Genomic DNA, 19229 nt, shown 5'->3' with positions numbered 1-19229 from the left:
GGGACTTGTGTTGCTTTTTTATTTTTAGACATAGTGGCATGTATGTACCAAAAAAAAGGGGGGGGGGGGGGGGGGTGAAGGTGGAGGTGAGAAAAAAAGAAAAAAGGGAATGAAAAAATTGTTAACGGGGGGACACAGTTCAGGGTCCGTATATTAGTCCGGGGAGGTCGGATTGCTTTCCGTTTTAGGTTTGCACCGGTCTCCTTTGCAGCTGGTGGGGTGAATGGTGGAAGCCCCAGGAGGGTCGGGGGGCGGAGGAGGGTGTCTTGTCAGGTTCGTAGGAGTTGGTCGGTGTTCAAAATTATTTCGTGTTCCTGATTTCTGTTATTGTAGATCAAGTAGCTCACCCGAGGAGGATAGATTTGTCTTCTTCAGGTGTCCTAACCTTTGAGTTGGGGATAGTGTGCCTGAACGTTATAGATAGATTTGTATTACTTAGTTATGGCACTTTATTATCCTGCGTTAACTCATCTTAAGAGTGGGTCGGGAACATTTAGATCCGAGTGTCATGACGTCGGGGGCTGGGCTTTCCCAGGCGTCAGCTCCGGTGTCGAGGTAGGTTGCGGCTTAACCCTACATCCCGTGGCCCCGGCTTACCCCGTGGATATTAAAGCTCTTTCATGGTTGTCGCCACTGCGGGCGGTAGTGCGGGCAGAATCTGTGGGCCTGCACGGGTGAGAGGTGTGTGGTATAATGCAATTTATCTTCACCCTGGCTAAATGCCAGAAAGCAAAATGGAGGTTCCGGGTTCGTGTCACAGGATTCTATGGGGCAGGGGTGCAGATCGGGGATGATTGCTGTGGCAACAGCAGGTACTCACCACCCTCCAAGTGGACCAGGCATTGAAGGTAGATCAGCCTGCTGAATATGTTTTACAGCTTTTCAGGGCTTCCCTTAGGTGTGCACAGCTCTCTCCAGCTTATGGCCCGGGAATCCAAGATGGCCGCCGCAGCTCACACAGGGCAGTCCACCCTCCTCAGAAATCTCCTGTGGGGCTGGTGGAGGTGCTGAGGCTCTCTCCAGGTGCCAGGGGGTGCTCAGCCAAGCCAGGGGGGGAAGGTCCGATGTCCTGGGGGTTCCGGTGCGGCCGCGCTCCGGTCCCGGAGCTCCCGGCCGGGGTATCCCCAAACTCCAGGCCCCGGCTGCAGGTCGCGTAGTAGGCCTCGGCGGCCGGAGGTAGCCGGAGGACGCAGGCCCGGTTCGTCGGCCACACAACTCCGCTGTGCAGGACCACGGGGGGTAGACGAGGTCACCACAGCCCAGCGCAGTACATCTAGGAGGGCTGGAGGAGGTTTCTCGGCTCCCGCTGAGGGCTCCGGAGCCCGGCCCCGTTAGGCGCCAAAATCGAGGCCCCGGCTTCACCCGGAGGGGAAGGCCGCAGTCCGCAGAGACAGCCAAGGCCGCCTCCCGACTCCGCAGCTCGCTTCCCTGTTGGGGGCTACTGAGGGCAGAGGCAATAAGGTATGTGGAGGTGGGAGCAGGGTACTTTTATGGGGGTAAATTTGGAATTTGAGCCCTTAGGTAGCAGGAGCTCATGAGAGGTGCTTCTGTCCTCACTGCTAGCCAGGCCACGCCGTTATCATGCTGTTAACTGGGTATAGTATCACGAGTTATATGGTGTGGCTGCTATGAGTCTTACCCGGGATTCAAAATCCTTCCTTATTGTGTCAGCTCTTCCGGGCACAGTATCCTAACTGAGGTCTGGAGGAGGGTCTTAGTGGGAGGAGCCAGTGCACACCAGGTAGTCCTAAAGCTTTCTTTAGTTGTGCCCAGTCTCCTGCGGAGCCACTAATCCCCATGGTCCTTACGGAGTCCCCAGCATCCACTACGGACTACGAGAAATAGATTTACCGGTGAGTAAAATCTTATTTTTATTTACAAACAAAGTGAACATAAAATTTGCATGTGCTCAAACCACTTGGTGAAGCAGCTGGACCAGTACCGAGCAGGTATTCCACATACTGGATGAAGGTCTCCACTACATCTTCCAGTGACTCAAAACAAATCCCCTGCATCTTGCGCTTGATTTGTGGGAACACAAAAAAATTGCAGGGGGTCTGGACTGTATGGTGAATGACCAAGCTCCTGGATGCGTTCATGGGCCAGAAAAGCCACCACTTCCCTGCACTTGTGGGCACCATGAGCAAGTTCTAAGAAGGCACCAGTGACAATGTGCAGCTGCATGACCAGTCAGCCACAAAAATATCCACCATCTGCTTGGCCACGCTGCACTCATGTCAGAACTTCTGTAGCAGCACATATCTAACTGGGGTCCACTGGGCCGACTGTTGTTTGTTATTACGGTCGGAACTGTAGATCAAGGATTCATGGCCGCTGATGATCTCCCAGACAGAGTTTGGGCCACTGCTATCAAACCTGGCCAGCACGTTGCGGCACCAAGTCAGCACCCAGCATGCAGAAACGTTGCTCAGGCCAAGCTTTTTGTGGAGTATCAAGTGGATGAATCCTGATGAGATCTCCTTCTCTTACTGAGCCATGGTCACCCTGGCCTACACCTCAGCTATGGCCTGCATGGCAGCAACATTGTCCTCAGTGATGGCGGACAAAGGTCTGCTGAAACACCCCAGGACCTGTCTCTCACGCCAAATTTCCCCAAAACACTTAAACACAGTGTTTCTGGAGGTATTTCCTACTCAAAAGCGCTTTATAGCAACTTGGTGAAGGAAGTGAACATGCAGACTCCTTCGGTGTGCAGTGAGGCTTATATACTGCTCTGTGCCCTGACATTTCACAAGAACTTTAGTCAGAGATTCACAACCAAACAGTCAGATTGTGTCTACCTATGCACCTCACATCTGGAAACTTACTGCACACCCCTTGTTTATATCATTAACATGGAGGTGCAGCTTTTACCATGTTCAGTATGGGTAAGACCGAGTGCGGCATTTATTTTGTACACTTAGTATGTTTCTAAATACATTTTACATTATTTGTGATAACACTCATTTTATGGAGTGTCGCATATGGGTGTCTAAAGGGCCCTACACACATGGCGATGTGCCGCCGAGGTGCCCAACGGCCGACGGGCAACTCGGCGGCGGGGGTGCGTGAAGTTTCTTTAGTCCCTCCCACCCGTCACCCGGCTCCATAGCAGTGCAAGCTAATATGGACGAGATTGTCCATATTGGCTTGCATGTTTAAACGAGTCGGGACCAACTATGAATGAGCGCGTTCTGTACGAAGGTGCTGGCATTAGAACCGGTGAGGCAAACATGAAGGCGTATCTGGGTGGTGATTGGGAGGTGGCCTGAAGTGTGTGCAAAAAAAAAAAAAAAAAAAGGTAATCTGATAGGCATGTCATGGGAGTGCCGGAGGGTGTGTCAGTAAATGCAGCTGCACTCTCTGCCACAGAGGCCATGTTTACCCGAAGTTAAGGAGGAAACATTAGGCCAGCTATAGGCTATGGCAAGTATCGATGGAGAAAGTGATGTTGCATTATAAATGAGTTTTGGAAGTGGGCGTCTCAATGTCCAGCGCACACTAGTGCACAAAGGGAAGGCTGCTGAAACTACCGTTTGCGTATTACTCCTGCTGCGGCTCTGCTAAAATTAGCCGCCGAGCATACACCTGTGTGCCTCTGCGTCAGACCCAGGGTCTCTGCATGTCAGGTGATGGTGGAAGAGAGAAAAGGAGGTCATAGTGCATGCAGAGCTCAGAGGGGCACTCTAAAGCCTCTCTTCTCACTACATTATTTGGTTGACATGGTAATAGAGAATCATAAATCATTAATAGCAGCCTAATGTAAAGAAAAGCAATGTGCGTTCCTCACCCCCAACTGCTCCCACTGCTAGGGACACAGGTCAGACCTAGATGGAGATATAGAGGGCCATCTGGGCCCTCTGGGGCCCTTTTCAAAGTTTGGGGTCACCCAGACAATTTTGTGTTTTACATGAAAACTGACTTTTATTTATCAAATGAGTTGCAAAGTGAATAGAACATATAGTCAAGACATTGGCAAGGTTAGAAATAATGATTTTTATTTGAAATAATTTTGTCCTTCAAACTTTGCCTTCGTCAAAGAATGCTCCTTTTGCAGCAATTTCAGCATTACCTTTGGCATTCTAGCTGTTAATTTGTTGAGGTAATCTGAAGAAATGTCACCCCACGCTTCCTGAAGCACCTCCCAGAAGTTGGATTGGCTTGATGGGCACTTCTTGCATACCATACGGTCAAGCTGCTCCCACAACAGCTCAATGGGGTTGAAATCTGGTGACTGCGCTGGCCACTCCATTACAGACAGAATACCAGCTGCCTGCTTCTTCCCTAAATAGTTCTTGCATAATTTGGAGGTGTGCTTTGGGTCATTGTCCTGTTGGAGGAGGAAATTAGCTTCAATCAAGCGCTGTCCACAGGGTATGGCATGGCGTTGCAAAATGGAGTGATAGCCTTCCTTATTCAAAATCCCTTTTACCTTGTACAAATCTCCCACTTTACCAGCACCAAAGCATCCCCAGACCATCATATTACCTCCACCATGCTTGACAGATGGCGTCAGGCACTCTTCCAGCATCTTTTCACTTCTTCTGCGTCTCACAAATGTTCTTTTGTGTGATCCAAACACCTCAAACTTCGATTTGTCTGTCCATAATTTTTTTTTACTATCTTCCTCTGTCCAATGTCTGTGTTCTTTTGCCCATATTAATCTTTTCCTTTTATTGTCCAGTCTCAGATATGGCTTTTTCTTTGCCACTCTGCCTAGAAGACCAGCATCCCGGAGTCCTCTCTTCACTGTAGATGCTGACACTGTCGTTTTGCAGGTATCATTTAATGAAGCTGCCAGTTGAGGACCTGTGAGGCGTCTATTTCTCAAACTAGAGACTCTAATGTACTGGTCTTCTTGCTCAGTTGTGCACTGGGGCCTCCCACTTCTCTTTCTACTCTGGTTAGAGCCTGTTTGTGCTGTTCTCTGAAGGGTGTAGTACACATCGTTGTAGGAAATGTTCAGTTTCTTGGCAATTTCTCGCATGGAATAGCCGTCATTTCGAAGAACAAGAATAGACTGTCGAGTTTCACATGAAAGTTCTCTTTTTGTGGCCATTTTTCGAGTATAATCGAACCCACAAATGTGATGCTCCAGATATTCAACTAGCTCAAAGGAAGGCCAGTTTTATAGCTTCTCTAACGAGCAAACCCGTTTTCAGCTGTGCTAACTTAATTGCACAAGGGTTTTCAAATCATCCATTAGTCTTCTAACGGGATTAGCAAACACAATGTACCATTAGAACACTGGAGTGATGGTTGCTGGAAATGGGTCTCTATACACCTATGTAGATATTCCTTTAAAAACCAGACGTTTGCAGCTAGTATAGTCATTTACCACATTAACAATGTATAGAGTGTATTTCTGATTAATTTAATGTTATCTTCATTGAAAAAAACAATGCTTTTCTTTAAAAAATGGAAATTGTCTGTGTGACCCCAAACTTTTGAACGGTAGTGTAAGTATGGGAAGGTTATGTGCACTATACTGCATCTCCCCCATGTATGATAGCTGCGGAGTGTGCACAGTCGCCCCTATCCATATCTGTGCTGCTATCTGTAGGATAGCAGGCAGATATGCGCGGGCAATGCAATGCTGACCATTCCGACACCTGCAGCTTTCGATATCGACAGCTGCAGGTGGCGATGCCCATAGACCACATCAGAGACAGAGCTGTCCTGACTGCGTCTGAGATCCCGCACATGCGCAGAGGAGCGGCCGGAGGAGATACGCAGTGCTTCAACACTGAGCGGAAGCGCTGTGCACTCAGAGGGACATCGCCAGAGGGGGGAGCTTTTGCTCTCCCGCTTCGGCAGACAAAATGTTAGTACATCTTGTCAATGTCCCTTCGTGCTTCGCCTCGGTAGTGAGGCGAAGCAGGAAATGTTATAGCGGAACGATGCGTGCCGCTATAATACGTTTACCTATTAGAAACCTAGAATTAGACAGCAGATAAGAACCACTTGGAAGAAGCAGCAGGTGGGATGGACCAGCAGAGAGCGGAACAGAGCAGTAGCCAGAGCTGGAGCAATGGGACGTTAGCACTTACAGAAACCATTGAGCTGCATCTGACTCCTCATATACACTTTATTCTTAACCTTTGTACCTCCAAGTGTAAATGTGCCCTACTGTATGTATGTGCTGTAGTCTAAAATATATATACACATTTTATATATATTTTTATTATTTTACAACGTTTTTGTGGTGACCAGTAACGTTAAACTCAACCTTTACTTTCAGATCTGGAAGGAAAGAAACCTTTTAGATCCCAATCTGTCTTATCAGAACAGTCTGGATCAGTTTCCCTCAGCTTCAAGGGAGGGTAAGTTATTCCTTTCTGTGTACAGTCCGTTTAGTTGTATTACAAATTTTAAGAAGGAAGAGATTTCTCAGATCTTGGAGAGAGCTAAAGTATTAGTCAGTCTGTGAAATGACATAAGATAATTGGTTGGTGCTATCTCTACAAAATTTAAAAAATATTCCCCCTATGCTTCTTTATTATTGAAATTCTCTATTTAATAACAATGTTATTTTATTAATTTTTCTGGTATCTTCAGGTGGAAAATAATTTTAACTTCCTTACACTGTTCAAACCATCTACTTTTGAGCTATAGCAAACCATCTACTTCTGAGCTGTAGCTCCTAGATATACAAGCCACTCATGTCTATTGATTTCAAGGCTGTCCATGACCTGGATATGTTAACCTTGGTCAGTGCAAATACGTTTATTACAGAGTGCCAGACTGGCCCATCTATGGGGGAATTCAGTTGTTCCCCCTCCCCAGCTGCCACTAGATGGCGCCCAACAGAGCAATTCAATTGTTGCTCTGTTTAGGTGTGCATGCAGCCAGGGACATACGTTTAAGGTCGCAGCTTTTTGAGGCGCGAGCTGAAATGTGTGTAAACTCTGAGATTTGGGCACTCAAATGGGAATTTCAGCGCCCTAACCTGTACTCTAGACAGGTTTAGGTGCTTTGCACGGCTAAACCCAACTCTAATGTACATGCCCAACAGGAGCATCAAGTGAATAGCCCCGGTGGGAGCCTAGATACATCTGGGTGCCTACAAAACAATTAAATCGGCCCCTATAAGCCTCTTCAGAGACAATGACATAGGAAAGAGAACAAGGAGCCAGGAATGTTTTGCTTTTAGACCCCCCCCCCCCCAACCCCCCCCCCCCCCCAACCCCCCCCCCATTCACATTTGGAGCAATTTGGCCCAGCTTCCCTCCCAAATTACCTTAAGGTGGGTGAGGTACGTTCTGTGAAGGATTTAGAGTTGGACCCGCTGTTATCTCATATACAGTGTGTCTTCCTGATAATAGTATCTGTTCCATGGAGCTTCCCCATCTGTCACTTGGGATAGGGCCATGAGTTTCTCCATTGTTCCAGGAAAGGGCATCCAGATCAATACCCATTCTTCCTGTGAGTTTGTAGGCCATGTCTTAGATGATTACAGCCTGACGTGCAGTTTTCAGAGGACCTATAGTGTGGTGTGGCCAGACCCCATCCCCTTAACCAAGTAATTTTGCAAGGTGTGCCCAGGGCCCACCATCCATTCCAGCAGGTACACAAATTTGTGAAGCATTGTATAACTTTAGGTTGTGGAGGCCCAAAACTCCGGCAGCCCTAGTTTTATACAATGGGGTCGATCCAATTACCTGCCAGTTCATAGCTGCGTAAGTAAGTGCGGCTGTATGCTGCGCTTGCCGTACCGCCGGTCTCGCAGACTTTTGTTTACAGGGAAGCAGCTGTGCAATACCGTCCAACTAATATGTTAATGCAGCTGGAGGCACCTGGTGTAAATAGACGCCTCCTGCTTGTTTCCAAGTTCCATTGCTGCCTCCTAAGGCACACCAACGAATCACACTGCGGGACCATCGGTCATCTGAGTATCCTTCAGGCTAGAATGTGGGGGTGGGGGAATAGAGGAAGACAGGAGCGCTGGTATCTTAAACAAACTTCAACCTGCCGCTTCATAAATAAAGCCTAATGTGAGCAGACCATTCAAACAATGTATGGCTAGTGATGACCATTTATTCCCACCTCATATACTAGTCAGATCCCTTGATAGCCCAGTCCAGCACTGTGCAGTTACTAATTACTATGTATAATGCCGAACACAAGTCCTGGGAAAATTTTAAGACCACTTCAGCTGTATGAGATAAGTGACTATAGAGACTGTGCCACATCACCTCGATAAAGTCAGAATCGCTTAGATACGCTAATGTAAACATGTTAATAAGTACAGTTTGTAAAGTGAGGCTTAGTTGATGCAAATATTTAAAAACAATTCTATTGAAGCAACAAAGTTGTTTTGCTATTGGGGGTCATTCAGACCAAATCGCATGCTGCCTTTTTTTCGCAGCCGTGCGATCAGGTCTGAACAGCGCATGCGTGCGGTCTGCAATGCGCAGGCGCGAAGGGGGTCGCCGGGCAGTGACAATTTTTTTTTTTTTTTAATAGAGTATTTTTTATTTCGAAGGAGAACAGTTTGTACACAGAAAATGCATAACAGGAACATATCATGTACAGTATGACAGGGCAGCTCTGGTAAAACAACATTCACTTTCGGCATAATATCATACCATGCCAATGTCAAAGGAGCGTGTATGTACACACAGTTATTTATATCAAATAAACTTGCATAATCCGTACATTTATGTAAACAAAAACCTCATTAGACTTTTTACCATTAGAATATTTACTAACAACCAACCGAAAAGAAAGAAGACCACAAAGAAAAAAGGGAAGAAAAGACACAAAGGAAAACTATCTCTCTGAGCCTTACCCTGTCTAACAGCGCACAAATCTAGACTCCTACTCAAGGCACATCGGATGAGAATGAAGCATATAACACAAAATTGCAAATTGGCGAATCAGGGGCCTGATAACATCCCTACAACCATTGAGTCGCAGGGTCTAGGAAGGAGTATGTGGATTCCATCCATGGAGACCAAATTCTTTCAAATTTAGCAGAGGCATTGTTTCATATAAATGTATCGTTCCTTAAAAACAGTGTCGTTTACTAGGACTTTAAGAGCAGATATGAAAGGGCCACTGGGGGCCATCCACAGCCTTGCGATGCACACCTTCGCCAAGGCACATATATTGCGAGCATATAGGCCTTCTGGACTGGATACAAAACGAGAGCATCCCATCCCCAGAATACAAAATTGTGGGTTAAGCATGGCGTCCGCCACTCCCGTATTCCCCAGAACCGACCTGACCCCCGACCAGAAGGCCCGCAGCAACGGGCAGTCCCAATTGAGGTGCCAAAAAGTACCCACAGCCACCCCACATTTAGGGCAGTCACCCGATCGACCACCCCCGAATCTAGCCAGTCTAACCGGGGTCATATATGTTCTATGCAAAAGGAAGTAATGTATTTGTTGATACCTAATGGATTTGGTAAACGTGCTCGGATTTTCTAAAGCAAGGGTCCAGTTCTCTTCAGTTATGGGGCCCAGATCCTCCTCCCATTTGCCACGGAGACGTGTCAAAGGGTCTATATGGAGTTTAGCGAGAAGATAACCATATGCAAGGGAAATCATCTTAACTTGACCCAACGTACTTACAAAGGTCTAAATGGGAAATGGAAGGATCTTAGAGGGAGAACTAGCGAATTGGGACTGTAGAGCATGTCTAAGTTGAAGGTATCTAAAAAAAATAGGAGTTAGGTAAGTCAAACTCATCCTTCAATTGTTGGAAGGATTTTAGTATAGTATCCGTATAGAGGCGAGTTATGGAAACCACTGATTTAGGGGCCCAAACCTCCCTCCCCTCGAGCGCATGCAGTTCAGGGAGCCATTTAGAGTACCAGAGGGGTGTGTCTGGGTCCAATCCGTCAAATTTCAAAAGGTCCCTTACGGCCTGCCAAACCTTCACAGCCTGAAATATAATTGGGGGAAGAAACCGGGCCATGCTCCCACTCAACAACACCTGCAGGGGAGATAGGTCAGGGAAGTAACATTGAATGAACACCCAGTGTAGAGAAGTGACGCCAGTATCCTGCACCCATGCACTAATATGAGTCAGCTGAGCGGCATAATAGTACATTTGTAAATTAGGTAAAGCCAGACCACCGTCGCAGCGCAGCCTGGTGAGAGTATTCCGCTGTATTCTTGGACGTTTGTTAGCCCATATTAAAGAAGACAAAACACTATTCAGTTTCCTAAAGAAGGATGGACGAATGTACACGGGATTGAAGAATAATATACAGAATCTTAGGTAATATTATCATTTTAACAAGGCTGACCCTGCCAGATACAGTCAATGGAAGCTTACACCAAGTCCTAGATTTACGAGCAACCTGTTGCATGATCGGATCAAGATTCAAAGGTGTAAAGTCAGAGGGGTCATTGGTTACCTGAATCCCGAGATATTTAAATTTCGCCGTCCAACATAGCGGCAGGGGGATTTTAGGAACAACAGGGGGAGGCTATCTCAGGCATAATGTAGGATTTAGACCAGTTGATATGAAGGCCTGAATACGCACCGAACTCCTCGATCAATTGCAACAAAGTAGGCATAGACCTAGTGTAATCCTGCAAAAACAGCATGTCGTCAGCGTAAAGAGCAATCTTATCCTCCCGAGGGCCGGTATGGATTCCCACGATACCCGGGTGCGACTTTATCAGATAGGCCAAGGGCTCGATGGCCAGGGCAAACAAAGTGGGGGATAGAGGGCAGCCCTGTCTGGTTCCGCGAGATAGGCGGAATGAGCGAGAGATATAGCCGTTTACTGAGATCCTGGCAGTCGGGTGCTGGTAGAGTAGTTTAGTCCATTTTATAAAATTAGGCCCGAAGCCCATACCAGTCATGACTTCCCATAGATAAGCCCATTCAATACTGTCAAATGCCTTGGCGGCATCCAGCGAGACCACTGCCGAGTCGGAGGGAAAATCATGTGCGACTTGTAACATGGTATATAATCTACGCAAGTTAATAGAAGTGGACATCCTCGGCATAAAGCCGGTCTGGTCAGGGTGGATAATGGAGGTAATTACAGTGTTAAGCCAAACTGCTAAAATTTTTGCCAGGATCTTAGCATCGGTGGGAATCAAAGAGATCGGTCTATAGGATTCCGGGAACCTAGGGTCCTTTCCGGGCTTTGGGATCACTATAATAATCGCCTCCGACATAGAGGGGGGGGAGTTCATTATTAACAAATATATCAGAATACAAGGCGTGAAGCCTGGGACCAAAAAAATCAATATGGGTCTTATATACTTCAGAGGGGATGCCTTCACACCCCAGTGCCTTGCCATTGGGAGACAGACCAATAGCTGCCGTCACCTCCTCCAGTGTCAAAGGTGCCTCCAACACTTCAGAGGCCTCAGAGGAGAGTGTGGGTAAGGGAATATTTCCCAAATAACTGGAGAGATCTAATGCCGAACACACTAACTGTGAACTATAGACCCCAGCATAGTAAGAATGAAATAACTGCGCAATGTCCGGCGTGGTGTCTACAAGGGAACCATCACTACCGGACATCTGGGTAATCGGAGAGCCAGGGCGGTTACAGTGTATCAGTCGAGCCAGCAGGCTACTATGCCTGTCAACCTGCATATAAATATTAGTAGCCTGAAATAGAAGTGAGCGCAAATTTTTATCAGACAGATGAGCCAACCATGCTGACTGAGCCGCCAACCAGCGTGCTTTCAGTGCCGGGCTACCATCTACCAGGTAGCGGGACTCCAGGTCTCTGGCGTCATTCTCAAGGGCTCGCTCCCTCTCTCTGCAGGATAACTTATGAGCAGATATTCGTCTAATATACGTACCCCTTAAAAAGGCCTTAAATGAATCCCAGACCACTGTCCCCGGGGCCGACCCTACATTATCATTAAAATAACCCTCCCACTGAGCCACCTGTTCACCGCAGTCGCCCAGTTGTGTCAGCCAGGAAGGATGCAGTTTCCAATAAGATTGTCCCCTCTGGCTCTCCATAGCAAGAGTCAACATCAGAGGGGAGTGGTCAGAGATACCCCGGGCCTCGTACTGGACGCCAACTACCCTGGGGAGAAGAACGGGAGACAGTAGGATCAGGTCGATTCTGGAAAACGAGCCATGCGTGCCGGAGAAGCATGAAAACTGGCTAGCTGTAGGGTGCCGAGACCTCCACACATCCACCCACTGCAAGTTATTAAAAAAATCAGCAAATTTAGTAGGACCAGTACCCACCCCAGCAGCCTGCGGAGAGCGCCACCTGTCTAAAGCCAAATTCATAATATTATTAAAATCACCCAAGCAGATCACCGGGGTACAAGGAGAGGAGGCTATGAACGAAGCGGCCTGTTGTAACCCATCATATGAAAAAGGGGGGGGGGGACATGAACCGCCAGAATGTAGTAGGTCTGGGAACTCGGCTTACAGTCAAGAAACACAAAACGACCATACTGGTCAGTCTTGACCGTCACTAACTCAAAGTGTACCGACTTTCTTATCAGAACCGACACACCCCTGGAAAAGGAGGAATGAGAAGCATGATAGGCCCATCCCACCCAGGGTCTTCTAAGTGACAACAACCTATTCCCCTCCAAGTGAGTCTCGCAGAGACATGCAACATCCGGGTCATATTTCCGAAGTGTATTCCCCCCCCCCCCCCCCCACCCCTCCCCGTACACCACCTCTAACTTCGGCATACTTATATCCCAAACAACCAACCCTAACTACCAAGGGCTAAATTCTCAGCAAAACCCTTAACCAAAATCAAGTGAGCAAGAAAAAGAAAAGTCCTGAGCCACAAAAGCCAAGGGGGGCTCCCTGGATGTGTGAACTCCTCCGGTAAGCCAAATCAGAGCATAATCAATGCAGGACATCAGTCCGGGGCCAGTTGACGAGCACCCGGTGCATATCTGTCCAGCCATTGGGGCCGCCTCTCTAGGGGAATTAAAGAACTTGGTTTCCCCGTCCGCCACCACCCGGAGTCGAGATGGGAACAGCATGGAGTAGGAGAGGTTCAGGTCTCTAAGGCGCCTCTTAATAGGCATAAACTGGGCTCGGTCTTTCTGGACGTCCGCAGCAAAATCAGGGAAAGCCGACACTGTAACCCCATTCCTGACAAGGGGGCCTTTCGTGCGTCCCAGACGGAGGACCGAGTCACGGTCTTTATAATGCAGAAATTTGGCAATGAAGGTGCACGGAGGAGCGCCAGGAGGTAAAGGACGGGATGGTATCCGGTGAGCACGCTCCACCGTAAACTGTGCCGTGAAGGATTCAGCTCTGTACATCTCCTTTAGCCACGATTCAAGGAAGTCCTCAGGTTGAGAGCCCTCCTCCTTCTCCGGCAGGCCCACAAACCGCACATTATTTCTACGTAGCCGACCCTCCATATCTAATAGCTTGGATTGAAGGGAGGAAACTTGCTGGGTCACCGTGGATACGGATTGTTTTATAGGGCCGCACATATCCTCTAGATTCGAGACACGAGTTTCCGCCTCACCCACTCTCTCTCGGATGCGCTGGACATCCTGTCGAAGCAAGGAAAGATCACACTGCACTTTTTCCATCTTATCCGAAAGACGCTGTTCAGACCCTGCAATGGCCTCCAACACTTGTTGAAGGGACGGAGCTGAGGGTGTGGTAGGGAGGTCAGCAGCTGTCGCAGACGGGGAACAGGAGTGAGACGGAGAGGCCCCCTGAGAAGGAGCCGGCAAGGCCCGGGGGTTAGGTGGGTTAGGTTGTCTGGCAAACCTCTCCAGCTTAGCCGCAGCTGTGCGCTGGCCATTCCAAACCATGACAGACAAAAGGTAGTGATAAACAACTCCAGCAGATTCACAGGTCAGAAGCGTAAAAAGGAGTCGACAGCAGTGGAGTCGTAAGCTTTCAGTGTGTATAAATGCAGCCGCAGCTGGCCGTCGGAGTAATAGGCAAATGGAAAGGAATGTGCAGTCAGCGTCCCAGAAAATAGGTGAAAGCAGGAGCAATGTAACAATTAGTATGTAAAATGAGAGCAGGTGAAGTCGGTCTGCAGTGTGGTCCAAGAAGGCAGAATCAACTCACAGGACACAGAAAAGCAGGCCAGGCAGCCCTTGAATGCATATAGCCCTTCCAGGCTAGGATGACAGTCCAGAGCAGTGGGGCCGTCTGTGCAGCTGCTGTTAAAATGGCCACCGGGCTCTCAGTGCCCTCTCCCCTTCCCCAGGAGTACCTGTGTTCCCTCCGGGTGTCAGGGCCCCGATCCGCAGCCTGGCAGGGGGAGCAGGGTTAGCCGCAGCGTCCGGCGGTGATGGCGGCCCGCCGCTCGAGCTCCGGGCGCAACGCGGCCGAGAGCTGCCAAAATTGAGGCCGGGGATCCGGAGGAGGCACAGGCCGCAGGACCGGAAGTGTGCCGCCGCAGCCGTACGGACCGCAGAGAGAGCGGAGAAGGACGCCTGCCGGTGCCCCGCAGTGTGAGGAGAAGAAGCAGGCTAGTTAGGCACACCAGAGGGGGGTCAGGATTATTGTGCAGGATAAATCAGCCAGGGAGCTCCCGTGACCTGCTGCCTACTCCTGTGCTGCCGTGGCCAAGCCCGGGCAGCGACAAATTTAACGAAGAAAGTTATCGCACCGGCGATCACAAGAATATTGACAGGCAGAAGGCGTTCATGGGCGGCAACTCACCGTTTTCTGGGAGTGTCCAGGAAAACGCAGGCGCACCTGGCCGTTTCCAGGGAGGGATCCTGACGTCTGCTCCGTCCAGGATCGTCGCAGCGGGTGAGTAAGTCCTGGCCCGTGCAGAAACTGCACAAACTTTTATTTGTGCAGCCCACTGCATAGCCGATCACACCCCTGCAAAGCGATTACCTGGTCACAGCAGTGCAAACAGCCTGCATGCGACCAGGTCTGAATTAGGCCCATTGTACGCAGACAATTTTGATCTGCAACATTTGTACATTAGTGTGCGACGGAGTCTGAATTTGCAAAAAAGAGTACTGATGCAGCTTTCCTCACATCAAGCTTTAATCTGCTTCTTTGTATGTGTGTGAAACCAATTCCTGTGTTTAAAGTTGCAATCCACCGTCTCTAGTACTGTAAGGGACTTTACGCTGATTCTGCAGAGAGTATACTTTGAAAAATGTAAAGAAATATACAGTACACTACTCCTCTCAGAGCATTTCTGTTGTGCCGGGCTTCTCGTATGAGTACTGGGATCCGGTCTTTAGGTCGACACCAAGTAGGTTGACAGGGACTCTAGGTAGACATGACAAAAGGTCAACATGAGTTTTTCACCTTTTTTTTTTTATTTTATACTTTTTCATACTTTACGATCCACGTGGATTACAATTGGGAACGGTAACCTGTGCCGAGCACAGCGGTAGTGGAGTGAGGCACCTTGCCCGAAGCTCGCTCATGCGAGGGGACACGGTGCACTAATTGGGGTTCCTGGTCACTGTACGGAGAAAACGACACCAAAAAAAGTTTTTAAAAAAACAACTAATGTCGACCTTTTCTCATGTCGACCTAGTTCATGTCGACCTAAAGTCCCTGTCAACCTAGAAACCATGTCGACCTACATACTGTTGACCAATAGTGGTCTTCCTAGACGCTGTCCACCTAAGTCTAATCTACCTAACATACCACACCCGTGAGTACTATTGGTGGGAGTAGAGTAGGTGTAAGGAGAACCAGTGGAAGTAGGGTAGGTGTGAGGGAGCATTAGTGTGGGTAGTAAAGGTGGGAGTAGGGTGGGTGTGAGGGGGCAGTAGTGTTAGTAGTATAGGTGCGAGTAGGGTAAATGTGAGGGGGGGTACTAATGGGAGTAGGATAGGTGTGAGGGAGCAATTAGTGTGGGTAGTATAGGTGGGAGTAGGACAGGTGTGAGGAAGCATTAGTTTGGATAGTATAGGTGTGAGGGGGCAGTAGTGTGGGTAGTATAGATGGGAGTAGGGTAGGTGTGAGGGGGCAGTAGTGTGGGTAGTATAGGTGGGTGTAGGATAGGTGTGAGGGAGCATTAGTGTGGGTAGGATAGGTAGGAGTAGGATAGGTGTGAAGTAGCATTAGTGTGGGTATGATAGGTGGGAGTAGGATAGGTGTGAGAGAGCATTAGTGTGACTATTATAGGTGGGAGTAGGATAGGTGTGAGGGAGCATTAGTGTGGGTAGTATAGGTAGGAGTAGGGTAGGTGTGAGGGAGCATTAGTGTGATTAGTATAGGTGGGAGTAGGATAGGTGTGAGGGTACATTTAGTGTGGGTAGTATAGGTGGGAGTAGCGTAGGTTTCGAGGGAGCATTAGTGTGGGTAGGATAGGTGGGAGTAGGATAGGTCTGAGCGTACATTAGTGTGGGTAGTTTAGGTGGGAGTAGGTTAGGCTTCAAGGGAGCATTAGTGTGGGTAGGATAGGTGTGAGGGAGCATTAGTGGGAGTAGTGTAGGTGGGAGTAGGACAGGTGTGAGAGAGCATTAGTGTGACTATTATAGGTGGGTGTGGGAGTAGGTTACGTTTCAAGGGAGCATTAGTGTGGGTAGAATAGGTGGGAATAGGATAGGTGTGAGGAGGCATTAGTTTGGATACTATAGGTGGGAGTAGGTTAGGTGTGAGGGTGCAGTAGTGTTTGTAGTATAGATGGGGGAGTAGGGTAGATGTGAGGGAGCATTAGGGTGGGTAGCATAGGTGGGAGTAGGGTATGTGTGAGGGGGCATTAGTGTGGGTAGTATAGGTGGGAGTAGGGTAGGTGCGAGGGGGCGTTAGAGGTTGATAGTATAGGTGGATGTAGGGAAGGTGTAAGGGAGCATTAGTGTGGGTAGTATAGGTGGGAGTAGGGTTGTTTCTGAGTTGCCTTGATAACTGTGTAATAGAAGCACCTACTTTAATCTCTATGTAGGAGGAGAATATCATTGTATATCTGGATATTGTTCTGTTATTGATATCTGCATTCTTGTAAATTGTAGATCTTCAAGATACGGCCATGTCCTATGTGTTTGTGAATGATTCCTCCCAGACGAATGTGCCCCTGCTGCAGGCGTGCATTGACGGAGACTTCAATTACTCCAAGCGCCTGCTGGAAAGCGGCTTTGACCCCAACATACGGGACAGCCGTGGCCGCACCGGCCTCCACCTGGCTGCAGCCAGAGGGAATGTAGACATCTGCCAGCTCTTGCACAAGTTTGGAGCTGATCTTCTGGCTACAGATTACCAGGGAAACACAGCCCTGCACTTGTGTGGGCACGTTGATACCATTCAGTTCCTTGTCTCCAATGGTCTTAAAATTGACATTTGGTGAGTGTCTTGTGTCCTATTACTGATTAAATGTGGGTTTGACCAACAACATCCTAGTTACGAGCACTTACTGTTTTGGATTCTGTTCATGCTTAGAGGGGTACGGTATGTAATATCGGCGTTCGGGATCCTGGCGGTCAGGACCACCACCTGAGTGGGAACTCGGGGCTTTGGTCGGGATTCCGACCATCGGCATTTCGACGGCTGTCGGAATTCCGGCGTCTGTCTCTCCTGACCGCCAGGATTCCGGCAGCCGGTAAATTAACTGCATCCCGCTCAGAGATTAGGTCTCATTTTGAAATAAGCCACTGAACCAGTTTCTTAACATGTAAACACAGTGGCTCTGCCATGTGGGCTAAACCAGTATTTATGATCATGCAGCCTTCCAATTTACTGGGAACTGTCATACCACTGAGGTATGAGGCACTGGTGCCTCAGTGATGTTACTAATGAATTGATAGACTAGAATTGTATTGTGAATGTCAGTTCAGCCCACAAACTGGCTGCCGTCACTGCGTGTTGGGAATAAGAAAACTTTAAGAGAGAGAGAAAGATGGCTTCTGCTTTTATAGTTGTAGGGAGGGGAGTGAGGGTAATTACAGTACATCTCTCCGTTTCAACATTCCACCAGACCACTCTTTGATAAATCTCTCCCATAATCTGTCATTTAACACAAACCTTCTAAAGAGGACAAGTGGACTTGTTGCTCTTATCAACCAATCAAATTCCAGTTATCATTTTTCTAGTACATTCTCTGAAATCCTACCTAGAATCTGATTGGTTACTACAGGCGACATCTCCAACTGTCCTCTATAGAAGGTGTGATGCATCTCCCTGTATTAAAGATGTTCTCCTATATAAATTCCAGTAATCACCAAGGTGCCACCCCACTCGTCCTAGCAAAACGCAGGGGAGTGAATAAGGAGGTCATCCGCATGTTAGAGTCCTTGGAGGAACAAGAGGTCAAGGGCTTTAACAGGGGCACTCACTCTAAAATGGAGGCCATGCAGACGGCTGAGAGCGAAAGGTACGTCCAGTGCTCCGAGCTGCTAATGGAAAAGGGACACAGTACTATGTCCGAAGGATCCACTGAGGAAGATTGGTATGTTGGGAGCACCTTATATTATTTCATAGTTTAGCTGTGTTGTCTCCCTATCTTCTACGTCTTTGCTTATGTGTCACTAGAACTGTCTCTTTTGGGCTGGTTCACACCTATGCGCATTGTACATTTTTAACACTGGTCTGATTCAGATGTAGTTGTCTGTGCGCCCTGAAGTGCAAAGTGCTGATGTTTTGTACTTTGCGCATGCAACGCAGGACGTATAAAACTTGTCCGTGATTGATAGTTTGGGGGGGGGGGGGGAGGGGGGGCGCAAATGACGGGTTCCGTTTGTGAAAACGGAGGTGTGTCATCGCCATTTAAGGGAAAGAGGCCAGGAATATCCCTTGTTGCACAGAGATTTATGGGCCTCTGTGACGGGCGGCTTATGTGTCTCCATGGCTGCTACTGCCCAGTGGTGTCGGGGAAGATCCAATACTGCGTCCTTGGATAATGCGTCCTTGGACGCAGTACGGCTTGGTAATGCAGCGGGAGGCATAACGATTGCTGCTGCATTACCATATTGGTGCTATTGCTGCTGTTTCTATGGGCGGTGTCCTGTTACCCAGATGCGATTTCAGTTGATCAAAATGATTGAATATCGTGATTATAGACCGTTGGTCATTATTGTGGTAACCAATTAGAGGCTGTTTTGATTGGTTGAAATTGGACCTGTGATTGCACGAAAACACACAAGTCCCCAATCCCACGTGTTATCGCCGCTCTGGTGGCCCCTTATCGCTGATTATGCTTCGGGGGGGGGGGGGGGGGCGCCAGCTTTGGGGCTAATAGGATAGCCCCCAGCGATCCTGTCAGCAGCCGTAAAGTACCACTGCCGATAGGATACTGCCCTATGTAAGCAGCAGCGATTGCATCTCCAGCCACATCTGAGTGACGACCTCTGTGTTGAAGATTGTAGTATGCTTTACAA

At 48.4% G+C, this 19229-nt stretch overlaps 1 protein-coding gene across 2 annotated transcripts in view; it reads left to right on the top strand.

Annotated features, from left to right (window-relative positions):
* ANKRD46 (ankyrin repeat domain 46) overlaps nucleotides 1-19229 on the top strand; it is a 63084-nt gene that overhangs the window by 26640 nt on the left and 17215 nt on the right. For both annotated transcript variants that reach the window (XM_063924205.1, XM_063924206.1), the window contains exons 2-4: nucleotides 6242-6323; nucleotides 16872-17199; nucleotides 18068-18301. In XM_063924205.1, coding sequence (XP_063780275.1) covers nucleotides 6242-6323; nucleotides 16872-17199; nucleotides 18068-18301 — 644 coding nt within the window. The remainder of the gene's footprint in view (nucleotides 1-6241; nucleotides 6324-16871; nucleotides 17200-18067; nucleotides 18302-19229) is intronic.

Source organism: Pseudophryne corroboree, chromosome 5 (genome assembly GCF_028390025.1).
Source record: "Pseudophryne corroboree isolate aPseCor3 chromosome 5, aPseCor3.hap2, whole genome shotgun sequence".
In the NCBI taxonomy this organism is placed as follows: domain Eukaryota; kingdom Metazoa; phylum Chordata; class Amphibia; order Anura; family Myobatrachidae; genus Pseudophryne; species Pseudophryne corroboree.
The sequence above is the reverse complement of the archived record's forward strand: the minus strand, read 5'-3'. Positions and strand labels throughout refer to the sequence as shown.